General features: G+C 36.6%; 2 protein-coding genes across 4 annotated transcripts in view; one reads left to right on the top strand and one right to left on the bottom strand.

The window, feature by feature from the left end:
- The window catches only part of nptnb (neuroplastin b), a 31,881-nt gene extending 19,853 nt beyond the window's left edge, over positions 1 to 12,028 (top strand). For 2 of the 3 annotated variants that reach the window (XM_030131089.1, XM_030131091.1), the window contains 5 exons: positions 3,424 to 3,557; positions 3,671 to 3,944; positions 9,297 to 9,318; positions 9,444 to 9,517; positions 9,610 to 12,028. In XM_030131089.1, the coding sequence (XP_029986949.1) occupies positions 3,424 to 3,557; positions 3,671 to 3,944; positions 9,297 to 9,318; positions 9,444 to 9,504 (491 nt within the window). In that variant the 3' untranslated portion in view covers positions 9,505 to 9,517; positions 9,610 to 12,028. The remainder of the gene's footprint in view (positions 1 to 3,423; positions 3,558 to 3,670; positions 3,945 to 9,296; positions 9,319 to 9,443; positions 9,518 to 9,609) is intronic. The other variant, XM_030131090.1, reaches the window with a different exon arrangement.
- rec114 (REC114 meiotic recombination protein) lies at positions 10,418 to 16,722 on the bottom strand. The gene is made up of 5 exons (XM_030131196.1): positions 16,561 to 16,722; positions 12,958 to 13,041; positions 12,413 to 12,649; positions 11,381 to 11,446; positions 10,418 to 11,231 (listed from the first exon to the last, which is right to left on the bottom strand). Exons 1-5 carry the CDS (start codon positions 16,705 to 16,707, stop codon positions 11,004 to 11,006), a joined length of 762 nt encoding a protein of 253 aa, XP_029987056.1. The 5' UTR covers positions 16,708 to 16,722; the 3' UTR covers positions 10,418 to 11,003.
- Between the last annotated feature and the right edge of the window lie 4,054 nt (positions 16,723 to 20,776).

Here is a 20,776-nt window from a genome sequence, read left to right as displayed (position 1 = left end):
TAAAGAGAGTCCTTGTTGACAAAGATGTTGGAATTGATCCTGTGAAGTGGTGATGACAGGGAGCAATCCTGAGGCTGCTGTCACTCTTGGCTTTTCACTGAGACAACACTCTAGCAAAATGGACAGGCACTGCACATGTTCACCAAAGCATGCGCCACTGTGAGGCATTCTGATGAGCAGTTATACATGTTTGGAAACTGTCAATAAATGATTATTAATAGATGTTCTTTATTTTCTTTGTATGTAAAGACATGTAGCTAATAATCGACATAAAATATAGAGAAGCTAACCAAAGAAATACTCTGTTGGTTTCATTCAAGCTGACAGTGAAGCCATCAACTTGAATAAGGAATCTTCTTTAAGAAAGGGCAAGTGAAACCCTGTTCAGGAGAAGCTTGCCTGTGTGTAGTGCTTAAGCCAATTTGCTGTGGCATGGCGTTGGTGCATACTGAGCATGCCCTGCCTCGTATTCCGTGGCTGTCTTAAAGCGGCGCCTGATTGCATAACACGGGTGATGACCGTGTGTGTTGTGCTTTCACTGGATTGTGGAATGACGGAACTCATCGCCATTCAAACTCATGTGCCGAGCCATCACTGGACCGCAGGCCTGTGACTGCTGAGGCTTGCTATCTGTCCCCTTGAGAGGAGGCCAGTGTTCACTGATGATGCATATTTTTGTCTTTTAAATAAATCTGTATCACTTGAGTAGAAAATATTCAAACGCTGAATATTTCAACAACAAAAAAAAACGTGCCATTTTAATGTCTAAACAGGGCATTTTCTCCCCTTCTTAAATGCTCTTTCTTGAGGTGTTAAAGATCGCTTGTGACCCAGGTAGCAAGCCCACTGCTATGCTAGGCAGCTTTGCATTGCGCTTCTGGCAGCAGTTCACTGAGATCCCTCGCCTACAGTGTCCTTGGCACACTCATCCTTGCAGGACTCAGCTCAGAGGCAACAGATGGAGGGTTCTGTGATGTTGTAGGATTAAGGCTCTGAAACCGGTCCCAGCCATCTCTGTGGCAGGAGTAGAGTTTATTGTCTGTGATACTAAGCTCACCACAGATACATATTTGGTGCCTATTTCTCACATTTTTATAATGTACACAGCTACATATTTTCCTCAAGAATAAATGTGACTGTTTGTATATGTGACAAAAAATAGTCCCAATCATAAGATTTGTCTCCGTAATAAGTGATAAAATATTAAAAGTCAGTAATTATGGTGTAGATTTAATGATGTCTTAAGAGACCTTGTTGTTTTTACTGTGTTTTTATTCATTGTGACAGCTTTGACCTTGTTCCTCCTCACACATTACGCTCACATTCATACAGCATCACTAACTTCTGTCTTGCACACACTGATTAGTAATATTCACAGCGAGGAGTGTGAAATGGAGGTTTCTGTCTGCTTTTAGCGCCACTCAGAGGGCTGTGCTGTCACTCACTGGCATAATACTGTAAGGATAAGGCACAAATGAGCTTGGCCACGCCCCTGCTCAGGGAGCACGTGTGTACCATAATTAGAGTGGGGTGATGTCACCAAAGAGCTGAAACCCCTCCTGCTCCATTATCCATGTGCAGCTGAAAAATGCTCACTCCGGGCCTCTCCGTTATCCTGCTTAATTGCATGGAAGGAATTATTGTAATTTTGAGGATTAGTGGAATAGCAGGAACAGTTATCTTCCCGATGCTGTGCAGAGTTAAATAGAGAGCCTGTGTCTGAAAACATCAAGTCTCACCTTTTGGAGAAAACACTTCGCTATCGATGAATCATTTTGACATCTGTGCGGTGCTTTATGACAAGTGGCTTAATTTATTAAATTCATATCCTTTTGTTGCATTTTCATTATGGGTTTATTCATAAATCAGAACCAATTTACACATTTGTCTTCGGTTCTTAGGCTCTCTTTGTGGAATTCACTGTGGAATTATTTTGAATGAGAACATCTGGAGGCTCTCATATCGTTCTGGTCCCTCTCTTCCGTGACCTCATTATGAATTTTATTAAAATGCTTTTATCTCTTCCAGAATGATATTCTCTATTTCAAGGATTGAGGAGAGGGAGGATCCATGCTCATAAAATTACTGTACACCCAAACAGGGTCTTTTATTAAGAGATGTTAGGTTGACCCTCTTGGTAGTCAGTACCATCAGTCTTTATTTGGCAATGCAATTTTGCTTCTAATCTATCTTTCCATTGGAGAACAATGTCATACTGTGTTCTTTTGTCTATATTTTAAGCTAAATGTTTTTTTTTTTTTTCAATTACTTGTGTTTAATGTACAGCTACTAAAAAATCAAAGTAGACCTGCATTATAGGATTAACTTACCTTTCAATTATCATTATTCAGATATAGCCCTCATGAGAATTGTGATACACGTAAGAACCATAGCAGGGTTTCTGTAGGTATCAGGAAATCCAATTTAATGCTTTTTAATGCCACTTTAAACAAATTTAATGCCCATGTCCAACTGCAGGTACAGTTTTATATATATATATATATATATATATTTACCGTGGACAGGCTTTAACTAGGTTCTGAATAGTTCCTCCTCCAGTCAATTCTGCTGAAATTTTCATTTTCCCATTTTTCTGATATTTGCTAATATTCCCTCTGTTCTTTTGCCATGGCATGAGCACACTCACAGCACATTGCATTCCAAGCATCCAGTGTTGTGACTTCGTGTATCGGCCATAAACAATATCCAATTAAAGGGTTCAGTCTGTCAATCATCACACTATACTTCCGATCAAAATTAGTAAATGTTTATATAATCAAAATAAATCATAAATAACAATGCTTTTTTCCATCAAGTGTATTTAATTCTTTAATGCCTCTGGACATCAAATTTAATCCTTTTTAATGCCATTTAAGGCCTTAATTTTCACAAGATCTATTTATTGACTTTTAATGACCTGCAGAAACCCTGCATAGAAGTTGTAGTTTATAAATGTTAAATTAAAATGATCAGGTGTTAAAAATGTATTTGCAAGTGAAGATAAAAACAAATAATGCCTCTCCATTATGTTTTAGAAATTTTAGAGAGAAAGAAAGTAAAAATAACATGGAAAACATAATACAAGATAAAAAGATGAACCTCTGTGTTTGATAATCAGTGATATACTAATGTGATGGAAGGCGTGTGTATGATTTTTTTTCACTTCTGAGCTTGACTTACTGCACCTGAAAATAATCTTTACGCTTCTCTACCTGAAATTTCCCCAAAAAATGAAACCAGTGAATCAGCTCAGCTATAAAGAATTTTAATCACACCATCTCTCAGACACCTAAATAATATTGCAATGGCTATAACAGCAAATCACGTTGTCCTCATTCTTGCCATCTGGCAGGAGTTAAAATATTGCTGTGACAATCTCCCTCCTGCCAGCTCAGCTAACGAAACATTATTTTACCTTTACAGCAAAACCTGACATCACTGGCCACAAACGGAGTGAAAATAAAAAGGAAGGGGAAAATGCGATGCTTTACTGCAAGTCTGTCGGTTATCCACATCCCGTCTGGACATGGCATAAAGTGGAGGGAACATCCGTCACGGTACATCAATAAACACAATAACAATGAGAATGTGCTGCACACCTAACCCAAATAAACATTTTTATACAAGTATTTAATGCCATTACCTCTAAGCACTGCTCGCTGTGTTGCAGGAAATCGACAACTCCACTGGACGTTTCTTCATCACTAACAGAGAGAACTACACGGAGCTCAATATATTCGACTTGGATATAAACACAGATCCTGGAATATATGAATGCAACGCCACAAATGTGATTGGGACCACCGCTGAGACCACGATCCTACGGGTGCGCAGCCATCTCGCACCACTCTGGCCTTTCCTGGGTGTGCTTGCAGAAATCATCATCCTTGTAGTCATCATAGTTGTGTACGAAAAACGCAAGAGGCCAGATGACTTTATTGATGGTAAGAAAACTTTAACTCTGTTTCTAGCTATTTGCACCACTAGGTAAAAATATAGAAATTCCAAATCATGAAAACATTCAACAGTTTTTTGTTTGTTTGTTTGTTTGTTTGTCTGAACTCCTATCTATTTCTATATTGTATTTAGAGACACTAATCTAACCCAAGTCATGCACTATTTAAAAAAAAAAAAAGAAAAAACATCACATACAGTATGTTCTGTACCTAATGCTCTGACACCTGTTATGTTTAATAGTCAGCTGAACTGCAATCAAGTGAACCGCTCCTTCCCACTCAACTCAACTAAAGAACAGTGGACGGTGTCACAGAGAAACACATACACATATATGCAAAAAAAAAACAAACAAACACATATATGTATGTAAATATGACCACAGGTGCATATTAGGTAAATAATAGGGGGCACAGCTAATCTTTACATTGGCTATTTGTGTGCTGCACTGACAGAAATGGAGGCAGCACATACGTTTCTGATACTGATATGTAGTACCGTAATAGTGTTCATAAACATGTGGGGCGTTCACCGTGTCGCTATAAAACGCATTAGCCGCCAATACTCAATTTAATGATCACTAATCTTTCCCCTTCTTTCCAAATGGCAACATTTTCTAAATTGTTGGTAAGTGAGAGATCCTGCATGGTTTCAGATTTTTTACATTAATTTTTATTTTTTGTTTTTTTTTGTATGTTTTCTATGAGCCTACAGTCCATCCAAAGACACTCCAACTTTTGCTTATTCAGTAAAAACTGTTAATTAGGTTTTGTTTCATATGACCTGCAGTAAAATAAAAACATATGTCCATTATTTTTTGTATCATTGAGATTAGTTTTCAGAAGCCCAGCCCCTCGATGTGCATATTTTCAATTACTTCAGCTGATTAGACCTCTAATCAGGTTGATGCTGGGTGGAGTCGTGCTGGATACACAATGACTCAAAACTATGTGAGTAAACCAGTCTGATGAAACTAACAAGGAGGTGGATGAGATGTCAGTCACACCCAGCCTGTACTCACCCACACAGTCCTGAGCAGAAGTCTATTCAGTCAGTGACAGTGAAAAACTCTTGAGTGGGTGGACTATAGGTGTGTAGGAGCGTTAAGTCAAAAGTCCAACTGGTACAGCCACATGTTTAAGGCCCATAACCCCATAACTGCAATGTTTCTGGTTCAGCCAGGACCGTTGTTGCATGCCACAGCCTTCCATCTCTTTCCCGTTGTCGATCTCTACAGTACACTAACTAACCAAGAGACAGTGCCACATTACGGCTACAAACACAACTGAGTTGGAATTTTACATTTGGTGTTTCTCAGCTGTTCATTATTGAACATTTTGGTGTTACAGATTCCTTTGAAATAGGGCTGTCAAAGTTAATGCTTTAACGCTGATTTATCCATCATCATGCTTAATCTGATTCAAAATTTTAACGCAATTAACCCATCTGCAGCACAGCATGACTGAACGTCTCTGCCAACGCATTTCAGGCAGTTTGTCCAAGTAGAGTTACAGTTGCACATGTGCAAATGGGCAGTTGATCCGGTAGTGACAGGCAGTACAACCAACCCATAAAGATGGAAGACACAAAACAGCACGTTGGCCCTCTGGATGAAAATATTAGTACATAAAAACCAAGACAGAACAGTTGACCAATGAAAAGTATTATCCACACTCTGCAGGAAGGAGTTTTCTTTTCACTGAAGTACTTCCAGCTTCAAATACCACATTAACACAAAGCGTACATTAGTCAGGGTTTCTACTATAGCACTTTGGCTAATGCGCCACCCAGCTTGCGACAAGCATGTAAGTGCATATATATCCCCTTCTTTCTTTGCTCATGCAAAATGAAACGCAATTAATATAGATTAAAAATAAATTATATTTAATCGCGATTAATCAAAATTAATCCACAGCAATCCTGTGGTTAATCAGATCAAAAATTTTAATTGTTTGGCAGCACTACTTTAAGGCCCATTCCCAATTCACCCCTTACCCTCCCCCTTACACTCCCCCTCCATTTTTCGTGTACACATGAAGGGGTAATGTTGTCACAATTCTCAATTACACGGAGGGGAAGGGCTAAGGCAGAGGGCTGTATAGCCCTAGAAAATGGAGATTTTTCAGGACCACACTGGGGTAGGAGAAATTTCCCACAATTCAGTTCAAATCATCGGCAAGATGGATGTAAACACAGCCATAAAGTGCAGCAGTGTGATGAAAGAAACACACAAATGTACGACGTAATCATTTGATCGACCGTTTAATACCAGTTCAGTGTGTTATAGATCGTATTTCTGCGGTTTATAGTTGATAGCCGCAAAAAGATGATCAAAGCCTATGGAACAGAGACGCTTACAGCTACTGACGGCATGAGGAATACTTTTGGAGACAAAGTTGTCACATCTGTTAATAGCAGCATCGATGACTGCTGATGACATAACAGGTCACGAAGGGTTGTTTTATTTCATAGGGAAATGTTTCAACCCCCTAACCCTTGCCGCTCCGTTTCAAGGGGAAGGGCCAAGTGCAAGGACCAAGGGTTGGGGTAAGGAGGAGGGCTAAGGGGTGAATTGGGATTGGGTCTTTAACTGCAATATTTGCTGTAATTACTCCAAAGTACATAACCAACACTACTACATGGATTGTGTGATTAATTAATTTGACAACTGGTATTACTAATTATGTGTAACATTCCCTACAGTTACATATTAGATTAAGTTTCCTAAATAAATCATACCTGATCTTTATGGAGAGACGCTTTTGAACAATATGCCAGAAATATATATTTATCATTAAAGTTGTGTTTAAGCAAATTATTGACTATAATATATGTATCTCACTCAACATAATCCAATTGGACACATTTTTTGTTTGGGAGTAATGATCCCACTCAGTTTTATAATAATTCATCCATGAAAGAGTTAAGCTGTTTATGCGCCATGTCTATTCTAGTATTCCATAACCAAGATAAGTTTTTTTTCTGCGTTTAACGGAAGACACCGCAATATTTCATGAGGCAGACAAAATCACATGATAAGAATGTGATAAGATGAAAATGTCTAGAAAGCCCAAAGGCATCTCAAGTCACTAAGGGTTCTGTCTGACCTTTACTCGCATGTCGTGTGCTCGCTTTTTTCATTTTTGAATGAAACATTATCACAAACAACACAAAAACCCACAGCCAGCCAACTAAATTCAACCTCTCCAGCTGGACAACACTTACTGTAAGACAGAATAAATGAATAAAGCTACAGTACATATTCTGCTCTGCATTTGCATAGTCCAAACTAATTAGAATTACTGCCAACTGCATTAAAAAACATTAAGTAGATAAATCGGCTTTAGGTGGAGATGATATGTCTTTTAAACACTGTTCCTGCCTTGTATGTTTACCCTCTTTGGGCTTCATACTCACTCTGTATTTAAGATGAGAGCTTTATTATAGCTGCTTGAGCATGTTATTAATAAACTACTACTAACTGAAGTGTTATCGATTTATTAAAATGTCAAATATAATATTAACAAGACATTCTCAGCATATAAACGCATGCATACACAAATAAATCACATAGCTCAAGTAAGTAAGCTCTGAGCGTAGTCTCTAGTTTGGTTTCATCTACTGGAAAAATGAAATGATTAAGGTGGATTATATTTTCCGTGTTTATGCCATTCAAATCAGAAACGAGGACTCCCTGCTTACGGTGCACAACCTCTTTAAAATCTTCTTTTTAGTCTCCCATATTCCCAGAGGTTTTGGCCCCTGTCTGTGCGCATTATGAATTCCGGTCTCTTGATGGCTTAGCTGTGTTTGAACACTTTTATACTCCACAGCCAGTGGCTCTGAGGCAAAAGCTGACATTTCTATCCTGAGTTTCAAAAACAGCTGCTAAAATTACAGATTTTACTGTGTGATTCTTATATACTCGTATTCTAGCACACCCAGTTGAATATTTGAAACAATTTGGAGCTACAAAGCCACTTCTGAAGTACACACAATCACCTATGCAAACAGATAGACAGCAATGAAGATACAATTCAAGTGTTCAAGAGCCAGTGTCACACAGTACAAATCTGTGATGAGTTATGCACCTTTTCAGCCATTCTAGTAAGATTTTGTGGTATATGCATATGAGGTGCAGAAATGGTGGGAGACGCTCTTCCTCCAGATCTGTGTTTTTGTTGAACCTTATAACTGCCATAATCTGCTCCACATTAATGCCATGGAATGCTGCTTATCTCCGATTTTGTAACTGCATGGGAACTACGTCACTTTGGCTGGTTACTTACTTGTTAACATTGTCATCTGTATGCCCAACTGACTGTCATGTCAATCTCAAGGCCGTGGGTTTTTCAACTAACCTGTCACGCAGTGTAATCTTCACCATTCACAAGTTCCTCTTCCGGCAGCTTTTACTAATGTCACCTTCTAATGTATGCTTTTACGGCACTTATGTATTTTGACCAATAACATTTTATGTGTTTGTATGTTGCATCATGGGAAGTTATTATTATGTGTATTTTTATTACTTGATGTCAATTGGATTTCATTTTAGAGTGGAACTGATACTTATTCACTGCTGAGTACTATAGGGAATTTATATACCATGTTGGGATTATGAGAGCAAGCTTTCCATTTTTTTTTAAAAATTTTTTTACCTTGTCAGTCATAAGATTAAACCAGAAACTGGTGCCATTTACCACTGCTATGAGAGGAATTAAAATATGTTTTTAAGTGAGCCATCTGCAACCCTCCTACATGTATGCTCAGTCTGAAATGAACAGGAGCTTGACAGGATATAAATGGTATGTGAGGTTATGTTTGAATTCGCTGTGTGATAAAGCTGTGGTTCTTTAATGAGCCATGACATTTTTCTGAAGAGATATACTACTACTGTCTTGTCAGCAGTCTTTGATAAAAAACATTTTTACAACCAAAATTTATAGAAAGCTTTTCACTGAGTGTTTATCGGGTATATAAGTTGGCAGATGAAGCTGCTCAGCGGCATATCTGTGAAGTCGAGCTTCCTACCAGTGCACAACTGTGCCTTATCACTGCACAAGTATACAAAGCACACTGATTTTCACTGTGTTACAGTGCTGCTCAAGGATTTGGTAACCTATATTTAATTTCAAGTTCTGTTCAGTGATTTGACACTCAGTTAAGGTAACCTAACAGCTGCCTGATGTAAGAAAGAAAACTGAAGTAAAAACAGTCAGAAAATAAAAACATGAAGTGGTGTTTGCAATAAATGTGTTGACACATTAAACAAGATATCTTCCATTTTCCTATTCCTCACCTTTGTCTTCTTTGTTTTTCCTTGTTCTCTCTTCCTGTTATAGATGATGAACCAGCTGGACAAATGTAAGTAAATTAAATATCAACAAATAAAACTTCTATATGCAATTTATATAGAAATACTTGGGACTGGGGATTGTATGTATTTTATGTATTGTATGTTATGTAACTCATAATTGCTTCTTTTCCAGGAAAACAAATTCAACAAACAACCACAAGGACAAAAACATTCGCCAGAGGAATACAAAATAAGCAATGTACTCAAGTAAGAAAATGTTTCAAGGGATGGGGGCTAAACATAGAAGTCACTTAAAAGATTATCCATAGTCACACCCTCTCTTGATTTTCTCTTCACAGATCAGATGGCTAAACTGCATATTTTGAATATATGAAGGTATCAGAGGTGGATAAAGTGCCGGACGGTTTTGAAAAAAGCATATCTTCTCTCATTTTATGAGAAACAATATCAGCATAACACTGGCAACAAAGAGAACATAACGGCTGTCTTAAGCATGCCTTATTCAGTCTTACATGGAGATTTCAGGATGACAAATAATGACTAAAACCACCACAAAGGTGTACACATTTTTAATGTGCTGTTGATGTCTCCTTTATTCATTTTATCATGTCCTCAAATGAGGTGATCCCTTTTGTATTACATATCATGTACAATGCATGCAAGATAATTACGCAATAGGATACTCAGAATAGACATTTTCTGTTGTTATCCCTCGTGTGGCTTTTTTCGCATCCAGAATGACCTATGTTTTTTTTACAGTCATCCTCATATATATATATATGTATATGTATATGTATATGTATATATATATATATATATATATATATATATATATATATATATATATATATATATAGTTAGGTAGTTTTATTCTTGAAAATTTTAAATTTGTACAGCATATCATGGTCATTTAACTATGTTTGATTTTGTGACGAGAAGTCCACTTTTAACAGAATTTTTGTTTTGAAGCAAGGGCTTCAGTGACTGGCAGTATTTATTGAGAGTGACTACAAAAAATGACTACTGTGTGTTTAACTATCTAAACAAAAATGATGTGTATTATTTCTATTTTCTTTCCAGAGTAATTTAGATGTCTTGTATATGTTGCAGTATGAGTGTTCAAATGATAGGAAATCTGTAAAAATGTTTTTTTATATCTCCCAATTTCATCAATTGATTTTTATTTTTGCCTCTCATTAACTGTATAGCATGGCTATAATTCTATGCAATATGTATTCTTAAATAGATATATGGAGAGCAGTTTGTTTCACTCAGTGAAGCTTTAATATTGTGGGATCACTTGGAAGTTGGCATAGCAAAATTCACTGCTGTAGCTGCATGACTCCTCTTTCAATACAATGTATCCATGTGTGTTGCGGTGGAAAAGGACCTGCATTAAGTTGGGAACAGAGGGACCAGAGCATATAGCCACGATCAAACATATGAGTGAGACCAATATTTTTTTTCTGAATAAAAATGTAAAAAATGTAGTCAGAATTTTTTTCCAGGCTCCTTCTGTAATTGCCTAAATTCAATTCTATCTAAAGTTTTCTCCCAGGCTTTTTACATTTTAACAAGGAATATGTAATATATTTCAGTCAACATGCTAGTACAGTGAGAAACATTTCACTGCTACACAAGGCACTGCCTACACATACTGTGGAAGAAAAAACAGCCAACAAAAACATCACACTGACTTGACCTTACTGCTTTAAGCTGTTGTTGTGATTCTTCACTCTTGAAGCAGTTTCTTCAGCTCGCCCTCCACTTTCTCAACAAATGCAGGAAAACTGGGATCCAGTAAACAAGCACGCACGACGGTCTCAAAGTCACCTTGTGCCAACAAACTGTGGCAGTACATTAGAGGCAGGCTCACAGCAGTCTCTCCCATGAAGTGCTGTGAAAATCCGAGGAAAATATTAGTGAAATGAATGAATGAATGGAAAGTTAACTGACCAGACTATGGTAGTGCTCAACGTTTAGTGAAGTTAAAGTAAGGAAAACCCTCTGGCCTCTGAGCTACATTTACCACAAAATTCTCATTAATATGTTGAATAGTCTATCTTTTATTTTGCTAGTTGCTAAATAACTTTCCATTACAACTAATACCTGAGCAAGTTCTTTAAGAGACAATGAGCCCTGGACAACCTCAGACTCATCTCCAACAGCACTATCCTGCCACAGAGTGAGACACAAAAGTGGAAAAAAGACATGACAAACACAGCATGGCATACCAGGACACCAATCAATGGCGTCATTATTAATTGAAAGACAGCGACCCCTCAAAGTCCTTTCATCTTCAGTGTGAACTCCTTCAGTGTGTATGTTGTCTAAAGGTCACATTCAGCTCCATGGCTCAGTCAGTTCCTTTTTAGGTCCTTCGTGTTCAATGTTGTGAAACCTGGGTGGGCTTGGGCTTTTACTGTTTAAATTCCAGTCATAAATATTACTTCTAACATTTCAAGATGGAAGTAAATACAACTATTAAGGTACTGCCAGGAAACAGAAGCACGGAATAACAATGAAGTACCATCAATCTCATCTGTGTTATTCGTGAGTAGGAATTTCAGCTGGCGAGGCACCTTGATGACATGATGACTTTGTTTTTGGTAGACTTTGCCTTCAGGATTAAAACACTTGTGCTCATACTCAACCATTTTACTGTTAAAAGCAATATAAGAGCTATTTTTTCAGTGACTTAAGGGGTATGCCACTTTGATGGTTGTATTTATAAATTAATTATACTGTTGCTCCCTTTTGCTGTCTGTGTGTGTGTGTGTGTGTGTGTGTACTTGGGTTGGGACATACTGTACATTGCACATAAAAAAATATAGTACAGTTCACTCAACTCAACTATAGCTTAACAGTGAGACACAGTTGTAAATAGCACCATCTAGTGTGGATTATGTTGTCGCTGTGTAAGACACTGCCTGCAAAAGCAATAAGCAAATAATTTATTAATGTAAAATGTTATGTATGTCATAAAATTCCCTCTTAATATAGGCAATAAGTAAAGCAATTCACTCAACATTTACCTTAAAACATGGACTTTACTTATATCTCAACATTTACTATCTACTGTACAGTGTATGGATCTTTTTTTTATGTGCAACACATGTTAAAAGTGTTAACGCTAATTTAAGTTTCAGAGCCAGATATATATATATATACAGGTTTTATGTAGTGAATGACAAAGTTGGCAACCTGCATCACTGGGGCAAAGACTTCAGCAGGGGTCTGATTAGGGGGCAACGGGGTGTCCTCATGACTGGTGACAGGCAAGTACTCCATCAGTTTTTCCATTGCACTTGAACATGCTTTTTGGGCCTCTTCCCTTCTCTTTCCATCAAACTGCATTCTAATAATACGGCTCTCACCCTGCAGAAATTCACAAATGTATTCAGTCTATATCTGTTCATCACAACAGAGTTCAATTTATAGGTTGCTTTGTGAAAAAAATTAATCTGGATCAAAGCAACAGGGTTCTTTTTTTCTTTCTTTTTGGGAGAAATAATCATGTAACTCCAACCAAAAAAATCTAATTGTGACAGTATCAGAATAAGAAGGCAGTGAATCGTACAAAAAATATAAAATTGCTAAATAAATAAACCTGAAATTTAAAGTGAAAGTCTCCAGATGTAATACATGTTTTGCAAATCTTGTGTTGGGGTGACTGGGCAACTCACCTTCATGGTGAAACGAAGCATTAAATTATCAGATTTTTGGTTAACTTTGACATGATCAGAGTCACGACTCAAAGGTACAGTAGTCTGAGAAATACAGAAACAAAAGAAGTCAAACAAAGAATCTGCTCCTCCAAAAGGCTATATAAGTGACATTTGTCTTGAATCTGAACAAAACATGTCTCTACTCTGAGTAAACTGGCTTGAGATGTGCTTCTGTTTCAGTCTTTAAAAATACGAGTTGAAATTGTTGACAGAGTGAAACGGTTAAGTTTTATCAAGCTGCTTGGATGAAATACCTTCAGCTGTCTGCAGGGGTCTCTATTTACTCAAAAACATTAGAGTCTGAGTTAAAGAGGTTTTAGATAAGAATCCACATGTGCAAATTAACCACAAGTATGGAGGTTTGAGACAGATGCTGAATATTGTGACTGAGCATATTTTAATGAAAGTGTTCACAAAATTATTATCTTAGATAAAGAATATTAACAGAGTTAACAATGCACTGTATGAGAGTGTAGGTGCAGTCCTGTAACACCATCCTTACAATCTGAAAAATAGCACATTTAAAAATTCTCATGGGCTTTATGCACAGCCCCATTACTTCCTGAACTTAAGGCAGCTCCTTTATTTCCAGTCTTTCATTATTGATCACACTGATTAATCCAGATGTGTCTGACCACAGTAGTTGCAACAAGAAGTAGCAGGCGCACCTGGATTAATCAGTGTGTCCAATAATGAAAGACAGGAAATAAAGGAGGTGCCTTAAGTTCAGGAAGTAGTGGGGCTGTGCATAAAGCCCATTATCTGTTGTGAAAAAAAAAATAGATTGTAAAAACCATAGTTTCTTGAGCTCACTGAATGGTATGATGAGTATAAAAATTAAATAAATTATATTGTGTAAAATATCACTTTTCACTATAATTATTCAAAGACTATCAGAAAAAATACCTTTTGGAAGAATGGTGTTTTATCTTAATAGTGCAGTTAAATAAGGAGCATTTAAGGGTGTCAGTCACCTTTTCTATGGTTTGTGTGATGGTGTAAATGTAAGCTAATCATTTTGAGATTGCTGATGTTAATATTGCTGAGTGATGTTGTAAGGAGTATGCATCCACTAAGGCACAGGTCACTAACCCTGGTCCTCGAGATCTACTATCCTGCGTGTTTTAGACGTATCCCTCTTCCAACACAGCTGATTCAAATGATAACCCTATCATCAAGCTCTGCAGAAGCCTGATAACGACTGTCAGGTGTGCTGGAAGAGGGACCCATCCAAAACATACAGGATAGTAGATCTCAAGGACCAGGGTTGGTGACCCCTGTATTAAGGTAAAACCTACCAAACTTAAATAACTCATTGTCTCATTGTGATATAGAAAATGCAAGTTGTGGCAAATCTGAAACCTTACAGTGAAGCCTACAGTCTGAGCTTCTGTAGTGAAAGTTTCTGAGCATTCATCGCACCAGTCTATAATAGACCAGTCTATCATCCTCTGTGAAAGCTCTCAGCAGTCTGACCTGAATATCTGTCTGGCTCGGCACCCTGGCGTAGCAAGATAGCTGTGTCTCCTGCCAGAGTTCCATTAATGAGACAGTGAGGGGTGCCTCCATTTTTTATGTCTAGAGGGCATAGTTACTGGTAAGAGCTCCCCAAATTGTAATGTACTATTTAACATGCTAATCCAACCTTTTACACTGTGAAACAACTACAGATACTATCTGCTGAAAAAGTTGGTTTAACAGTCACTTTAATAATTTCTTGCTGTTGCTGTCCAAAACTTATATGGCCTACAGGATGTGTTATATGGATGCACTGAAATATTGGCCAAACATTGGAATGTATCTACTGATAAATAAGATGACATTTATCAATGGCAGTGGCTGAAAGACTTTAAAACACTAGAAAGATACCATGTAGAGCAACAAAATCTGTAATCTCATTTGTCCAATTGGTATTACAAGTATTGCACTCCTCTGTTTTTTTTTTCCAGAACTTATGAGAGACATAGGGGAGGAATATCTCATTTTATTCTCATCTCTGTTGTGAGTTTTGTAGTATTAATCAGGGACTATGTACAAGAAAAGCAGTGGGTAAAGATACTTATAAGCTGAAGCACAAAAGAGTACTACAATTATCTTCAAAAAATGAGTTCAGGTGGGATAGATTTAGAAGATGTGAGTGAAACTCCAACTGTATATTCAATAGTTTACACCAGGTTTGACAGCAAGGCAGATAAAAAGGGATAATTTTTTTCAAAGGTAGGCTCCTAAGAAATTTTGCCCATTTCTTGCCCAGGTCCCATAACAAGAGCAGAAGAAATCTTGCGTGCGCTGCAGTAAAGAGTATTACCAACAACTGCTAGTAAACAAAACAAGTAATGTTAGTTTAATGCTGAAAAACAAATTATTGTAAAGGAGCCAGAGTTTTGTGAGTTTACCACTTTAACTGTGAACCCCGTTACACTGAAGATTTGTTTCCCTGATTTAAATAAGAATAATGTCAAAATAAACAAACAAAAACCATGGCTTTAGCCCTGAATATCACGGTGCATTCCTAATACATAGTGCTTTACCAATAGAGCTTTTATCGATAAAGTTTTGAGGGACATGGCTTGACCCAGTCAAATCCCATGAGATCTGAGCAGAAATGTCAAGCTCTTCAGCAGAATATTTCATATGGTTGCAAAAAAGTGTTTTATCTAGAAATCAAGTCTTATAATTGATCTGCATCCAAAAGTCTAAGGCACGTGCACTGTTCAGATATTTTTAGAATGGTGTAACTGAAAAGGAGTACTACATAATTCAGACAGTTAGCAATAACAAATATTTATGGTGTGTTTCTTCTTTATATAATTTGGCAGTTTAAAATAGTACGCTTTTTGAAGAGCTCTCTAAAGCAGTGATTCCTTTTGTGACTGAATTTATAGAATGTCACTTCCATGTGGGGGAGGACAGTCAGTAATAACAACCGTGACAACAATGTGTCAACAACTTGTCAGTCTGAGTGAAAGACACTCACAGCTGCAGTTTTAAATTATTTCAAGCATTTCCCCTACAGTTTCAGCCTTTTTTTAATGCATTCAGTCTTCAAGTAAAGTTCTACTGCAACCCAAACTCACAAGTGTGTTTCATGCACTGACGCATGAGGAACAAAAGGTCAAGGACTTATGAGCTGAATGTGAATATTATTATGAACTGATGTAACCAACATAACTGTAATATTAATTGCTGAATTGCTAATTTCTGCATTAATGAGACTAAAGGCTATGTTGATATATATTTATTTTTTTTCCAAAATGAATAAAATTTGCTTTTAATCACAAGCTTTGGACATTACAGTCAATAACTACTCTTCTTTCAATACATCATATGTAATTTGTGAAAAGTGTGTTTGTGTTTTTCTTCAGTTACAATTTTACTTGTTTATTTTGAAGAGGATGAAAGTCTACAGGACGACACGTTTCAGAACAACAGCACTCTTCCACCAGGAGAGTATTAAGTCATATTAATGAAAGATATAAGACATACTATTTGGTGTGCACAACCAAAAAGACTATAGATAGACAAACAACTGTCATTTTATACACATAAACAACACATTACCAAACTTTCTTCTCCCTGAAATATCATCAAGTATCCAGACTCCACAATTGTGAGAACAATGTCAGGCTTTTTGGCTTTTGCCTCATACACCTGGAGAAGAAAAGAAACAAGAAAATTACATGATCTTCCCATGTGTGCATTTTCCATTGTGTCTGGTTAAGCGTTTTAATGTAATATCTACCAATTACAATAAACTTCATAATCACTTCTCCAAATGCTGTTACAATTTGCGTATACATGACATATCTGGAAAAAATATTGTAATTTTTGCATCATTTTACAGTTAAAGAAGGTTAACTAAATGCAAATACACTTACAGTACTGTGAAAAAGCTTTAGGCCATATTAAGCTTTCTTTTTGCAAGGCTGAACTGAGCATACAAGTCTATCACTCAGTCTCTTTTCTTCAGATACTTCAGGAAAATAAAAGAAATACATGCACAGTATTAAAAATGTACAAAGAATCTGAGTTGAATGGCTTCTACAGACCTAAGCAAGTATTCACTGTGAAATCTATAGAGCTGAAAAAAGAGGCCTAAAAATAAAGACACATCTGACATGATTTGAATAAAACCTAGTGTAACACCCCAGAATAGAGTTAAAAACATAGTCAAGTGCAATGGGTGGTCACACTAAATACTTTCTCCTAAAACATTGCTTTTAATGCTGGACATATTTTCTGCACATTCTAGTTGCATCTTAATACAGAAACTGAGAATTGCATATGTGTGATCATTATAACTTTAATAAAACAACAAACCTTGATTGTTCTTTAGTGGACTTTTGCAGTAGCCTATATATGTGCTTTTTAGTGTCTGCCTATACTCGAAGCTCATGAAGGGTAGTACTACTTCAGGCTTAGGGACATCCATTCATCTGCTCTTAGTGAAAACATAGCTCCAGCTTGCCCTCTAGAGTCTAATGCAATTATTGTAAGTAACACAATGCCTTCACCATTAAACTTACCCTACCTTGTTACAACAGCCAGCATTACTTAATGTAATCCTCTAATTGGCTTCTCAGTTCACTACTAAAGGAATACTGGCATCAAGGCACGGGGCTTCCCCCCCATATGAGTTTCTAACCTCTTTCTAATCAAGATCTAAGAGCAGTGTAGGTTTGTTTTTTTTGTTTTTTTTTGCTAGTTACCTACAGCAAATGCATACTCTGATGACTGTATTTCTAAATGGAAATTTTAGATTCAAGAATTAAATAATACTTACAAGTTTCACTCAAACACAGAAAAAGCAGTGGTCTCGAATTTCCCCAGTGCTCTAGACTTTTATAACATACATGATTTCCTGAAACTTGACATGTTTTTTATAGCATTTAAACAAACATACGGTATGCCATCTTGGAATATTATGTATACATCAGATGATAATGCAGTTAGCTAGCATAAACAGTGAAGTAAACTCTTATAAGATTTTATTTATCCCACCTTTCACAGTTAACAGCAGCAACATACAACAAGCAATCACAGAAAGAAGACGGGTAAAAAAAAAAACACACGTGAAAATGAAAAATAAAAGGAGAAATATTTCAAAAATGATGTATTTATATGAATAAAGAATTTGAATTAACTATTAGTTGCATTTTTACATCATTATGGCTGTTAAAAGTTAAAATTAACTTCATATATACTCATATTAATCACCATTACAGTTGACTGCAGTTATTTAAATCACTTTTTAATAAACTCTACTGACTCAACAGACTAAGTAGACAGAGTGAAATAGCATGTTAGCTAACATAGCTAAGCTAGCATGAAGCACTGGCGCCAACTTTTTACCTTCCAGGAAACAGTTTCTGTCGCTCCAGAGCCTGGGACTAAACACCCATAGCGTTTTAACCTCCACGACTGTCTGACATCCATCTCTACAGGACACTTACAGTAACCTTACTGATAGTCTTCTGGAACAGTAAACCTGAACTTTTCAGAGAGAGAACAGTACTTGGGCAATGCTGTTAGAGAAGTGATGCACAACACAAAGGCAGCTTTAGCATGGACAAGCAGGTAAAGCTAAAGAGTAGCATAATTTAGTATATATTATTTATTTATTTATTCATGTATTTATTTATTTGTGGGGGGAGGGGGGGGTTTAAGTTCAAAGAAAAGTAGGCAAACCACCTGTTTACACTTATGGAATGTGTAATAATATAATATGAATAGTGGTGTAGTTCTTGAGGTTTTTTGGCGCAGTATAATGGCCATACTACTGCATTATTATTATTTACCATTATTTGCATTTTTCTTTTTTAGTCAGAATTTATGGAAAAATGTAGCTACTTATAGATTATGAAGACAGGAATGCCTTACCTTACTTTTCTTTCCAATAACTACATTTTCATTGCGCATTTTGGTGTTAATAAACATTTTTGATTGAAATGTATAAAAACTGAAGTCGGGCATTGCTTAAAAAACTTTATTTACTTCAGCTTACAGTGTGTCACCACCCAGTCCAGGTAAGTCTCTCCCCCTTTTTTTAGATGCAGCAATTGATTTTTATTTTTAATTTTTTTAAATCTTTTCACATTAAAATAAAAAGAATGAAATTACAAAGCAAAATTGTCCGTAAACATTCATCACAATTATACAAATGCATTAAGAGCAATTTGAATTGTAAATAGACCACAAAGTTTTCAACAAGTGTGCTATAACTGAGAACACATGATATATCTAGTTAGGCTACAGTTACATATAGTTTATTCATAGTATGTAACACATAGAAATTGTAACATAGCTGATTTGTGATCCCGATACTTTAATAAAATCTTTTACAACTCCTTAGTATTAAAAATAGGCCAGTACTTGATTACTGTAACTGATGCCAACATGGATATTTTAACATTAAAATAACTACACTGAACAAAAATATAAATGCCCCACTTTTGTTTTTGCTCCCATTTTTCATGAGCTGAACTCAAAGATCTAAAACTTTTTCTATGTACACAAAAGGCCTATTTCTCTCAAATATTGTTCATAAATTTGTCTAAATCTGTGTTAGTGAGCACTTCTCCTTTGTCCTTTGCTGAGATAATCCATCCACCTCACAGGTGTGGCACATCAAGATGCTGATTAGATAGCAGGATTATTGCACAGGTGTGACTTAGGCTGGCCACAATAAAAGACCACTCTAAAATGTGCACTTTTACTGTGTTGGGTGGTCCAGGGGGGTCAGAAAACCAGTCAGTATTTGGTGTGACCACCATTTTCCTCGCACAGTCTTCTTCATGAATTCTCTGAAACACCTTTGGAGATGGCTTATGGTAGAGAAATGAACATTGAATTCACAGGCAAAAGCTTTGGTGGAGATTCCTGAAGTCAGCATGCCAATTGCATATTCCCTCAAAACTTGTGACATCTGTGGTATTGTGCTGTGTGATAAAACTGCACATTTTGAAGTGGCCTTTTATTGTGGCCAGCCTAAGGCACACCTGTGCAAAAATCATGCTGTCTAATCAGCATCTTGATATGCCACACCTGTGAGGTGGATGGATTATCTCACCGAAGAAGTGTTCACTAACACAAATTTAGACAGATTTGTGAACAATATTTGAGAGAAATAAACATTGTGTGTACACAGAAAAAGTTTTAGATCTTTGAGTTCAGCTCATGAAAAATGGGAGCAAAAACAAGTGGGGCATTTATATTTTTGTTCAGTGTACATCCTGTTTTACTGCCTCATAATTGATGTATAATGTAACTGTCGTTCTCACGGAGGTATTTATTCAGTAGGATATTTTACATTATAAAGGTACAAGATCTCTCAACTCTTATCACTGTTTAAAACACTGAGGTCGTTGTTTCATTTACCTAGCTTATTTATGAACCAAGACTATATTTTTGCAAGATGCATTACAAAATTTTACACACTTGGTTTTTTGAGCAGATGGACTTTAAATGATGGCTGGCTTATGGTTTTTGGTCCTGCACATTACATCACATTCTCTCTCTAACAATAAAAGTTTATCTCAGAAGTTGAAAATAATTGGACATGTACACACCTAAAAAGAAGACCAGTGGAAGGACTGTCATGGTGTGCATTTTTAGACTCCAACTCCTTGCTATATTGTATTCAATGTAACATTCCCACTGGAAAAATAATATAATGTGTGATGGTTCATATTGCAAAAAATGGGCTTATTTTAAAAATATGTTGTAGGAGTGGTTGACAAAAATCTTTTACTTTAATGTTATGATCTTATTGCAGTTA

Source organism: Sphaeramia orbicularis, chromosome 3, assembly GCF_902148855.1.
Source record: "Sphaeramia orbicularis chromosome 3, fSphaOr1.1, whole genome shotgun sequence".
NCBI classification, from domain to species: domain Eukaryota; kingdom Metazoa; phylum Chordata; class Actinopteri; order Kurtiformes; family Apogonidae; genus Sphaeramia; species Sphaeramia orbicularis.
Note: the sequence above shows the minus strand (reverse complement) of the source record. Positions and strands in the feature narration are given on the sequence as shown.

Coding starts and splice junctions, on each gene's coding strand:
- rec114 (XM_030131196.1), bottom strand. CDS start 16,707: ATGGAAAATGCACACATGGGAAGATCATGTAATTTTCTTGTTTCTTTT. Junction 12,650..12,957: donor TGCTTCGTTTCACCATGAAG/GTGAGTTGCCCA, acceptor GAATTTCTGCAG/GGTGAGAGCCGTATTATTAG. Junction 11,447..12,412: donor ATATATCTGGCTCTGAAACT/TAAATTAGCGTT, acceptor ACTCTGTGGCAG/GATAGTGCTGTTGGAGATGA.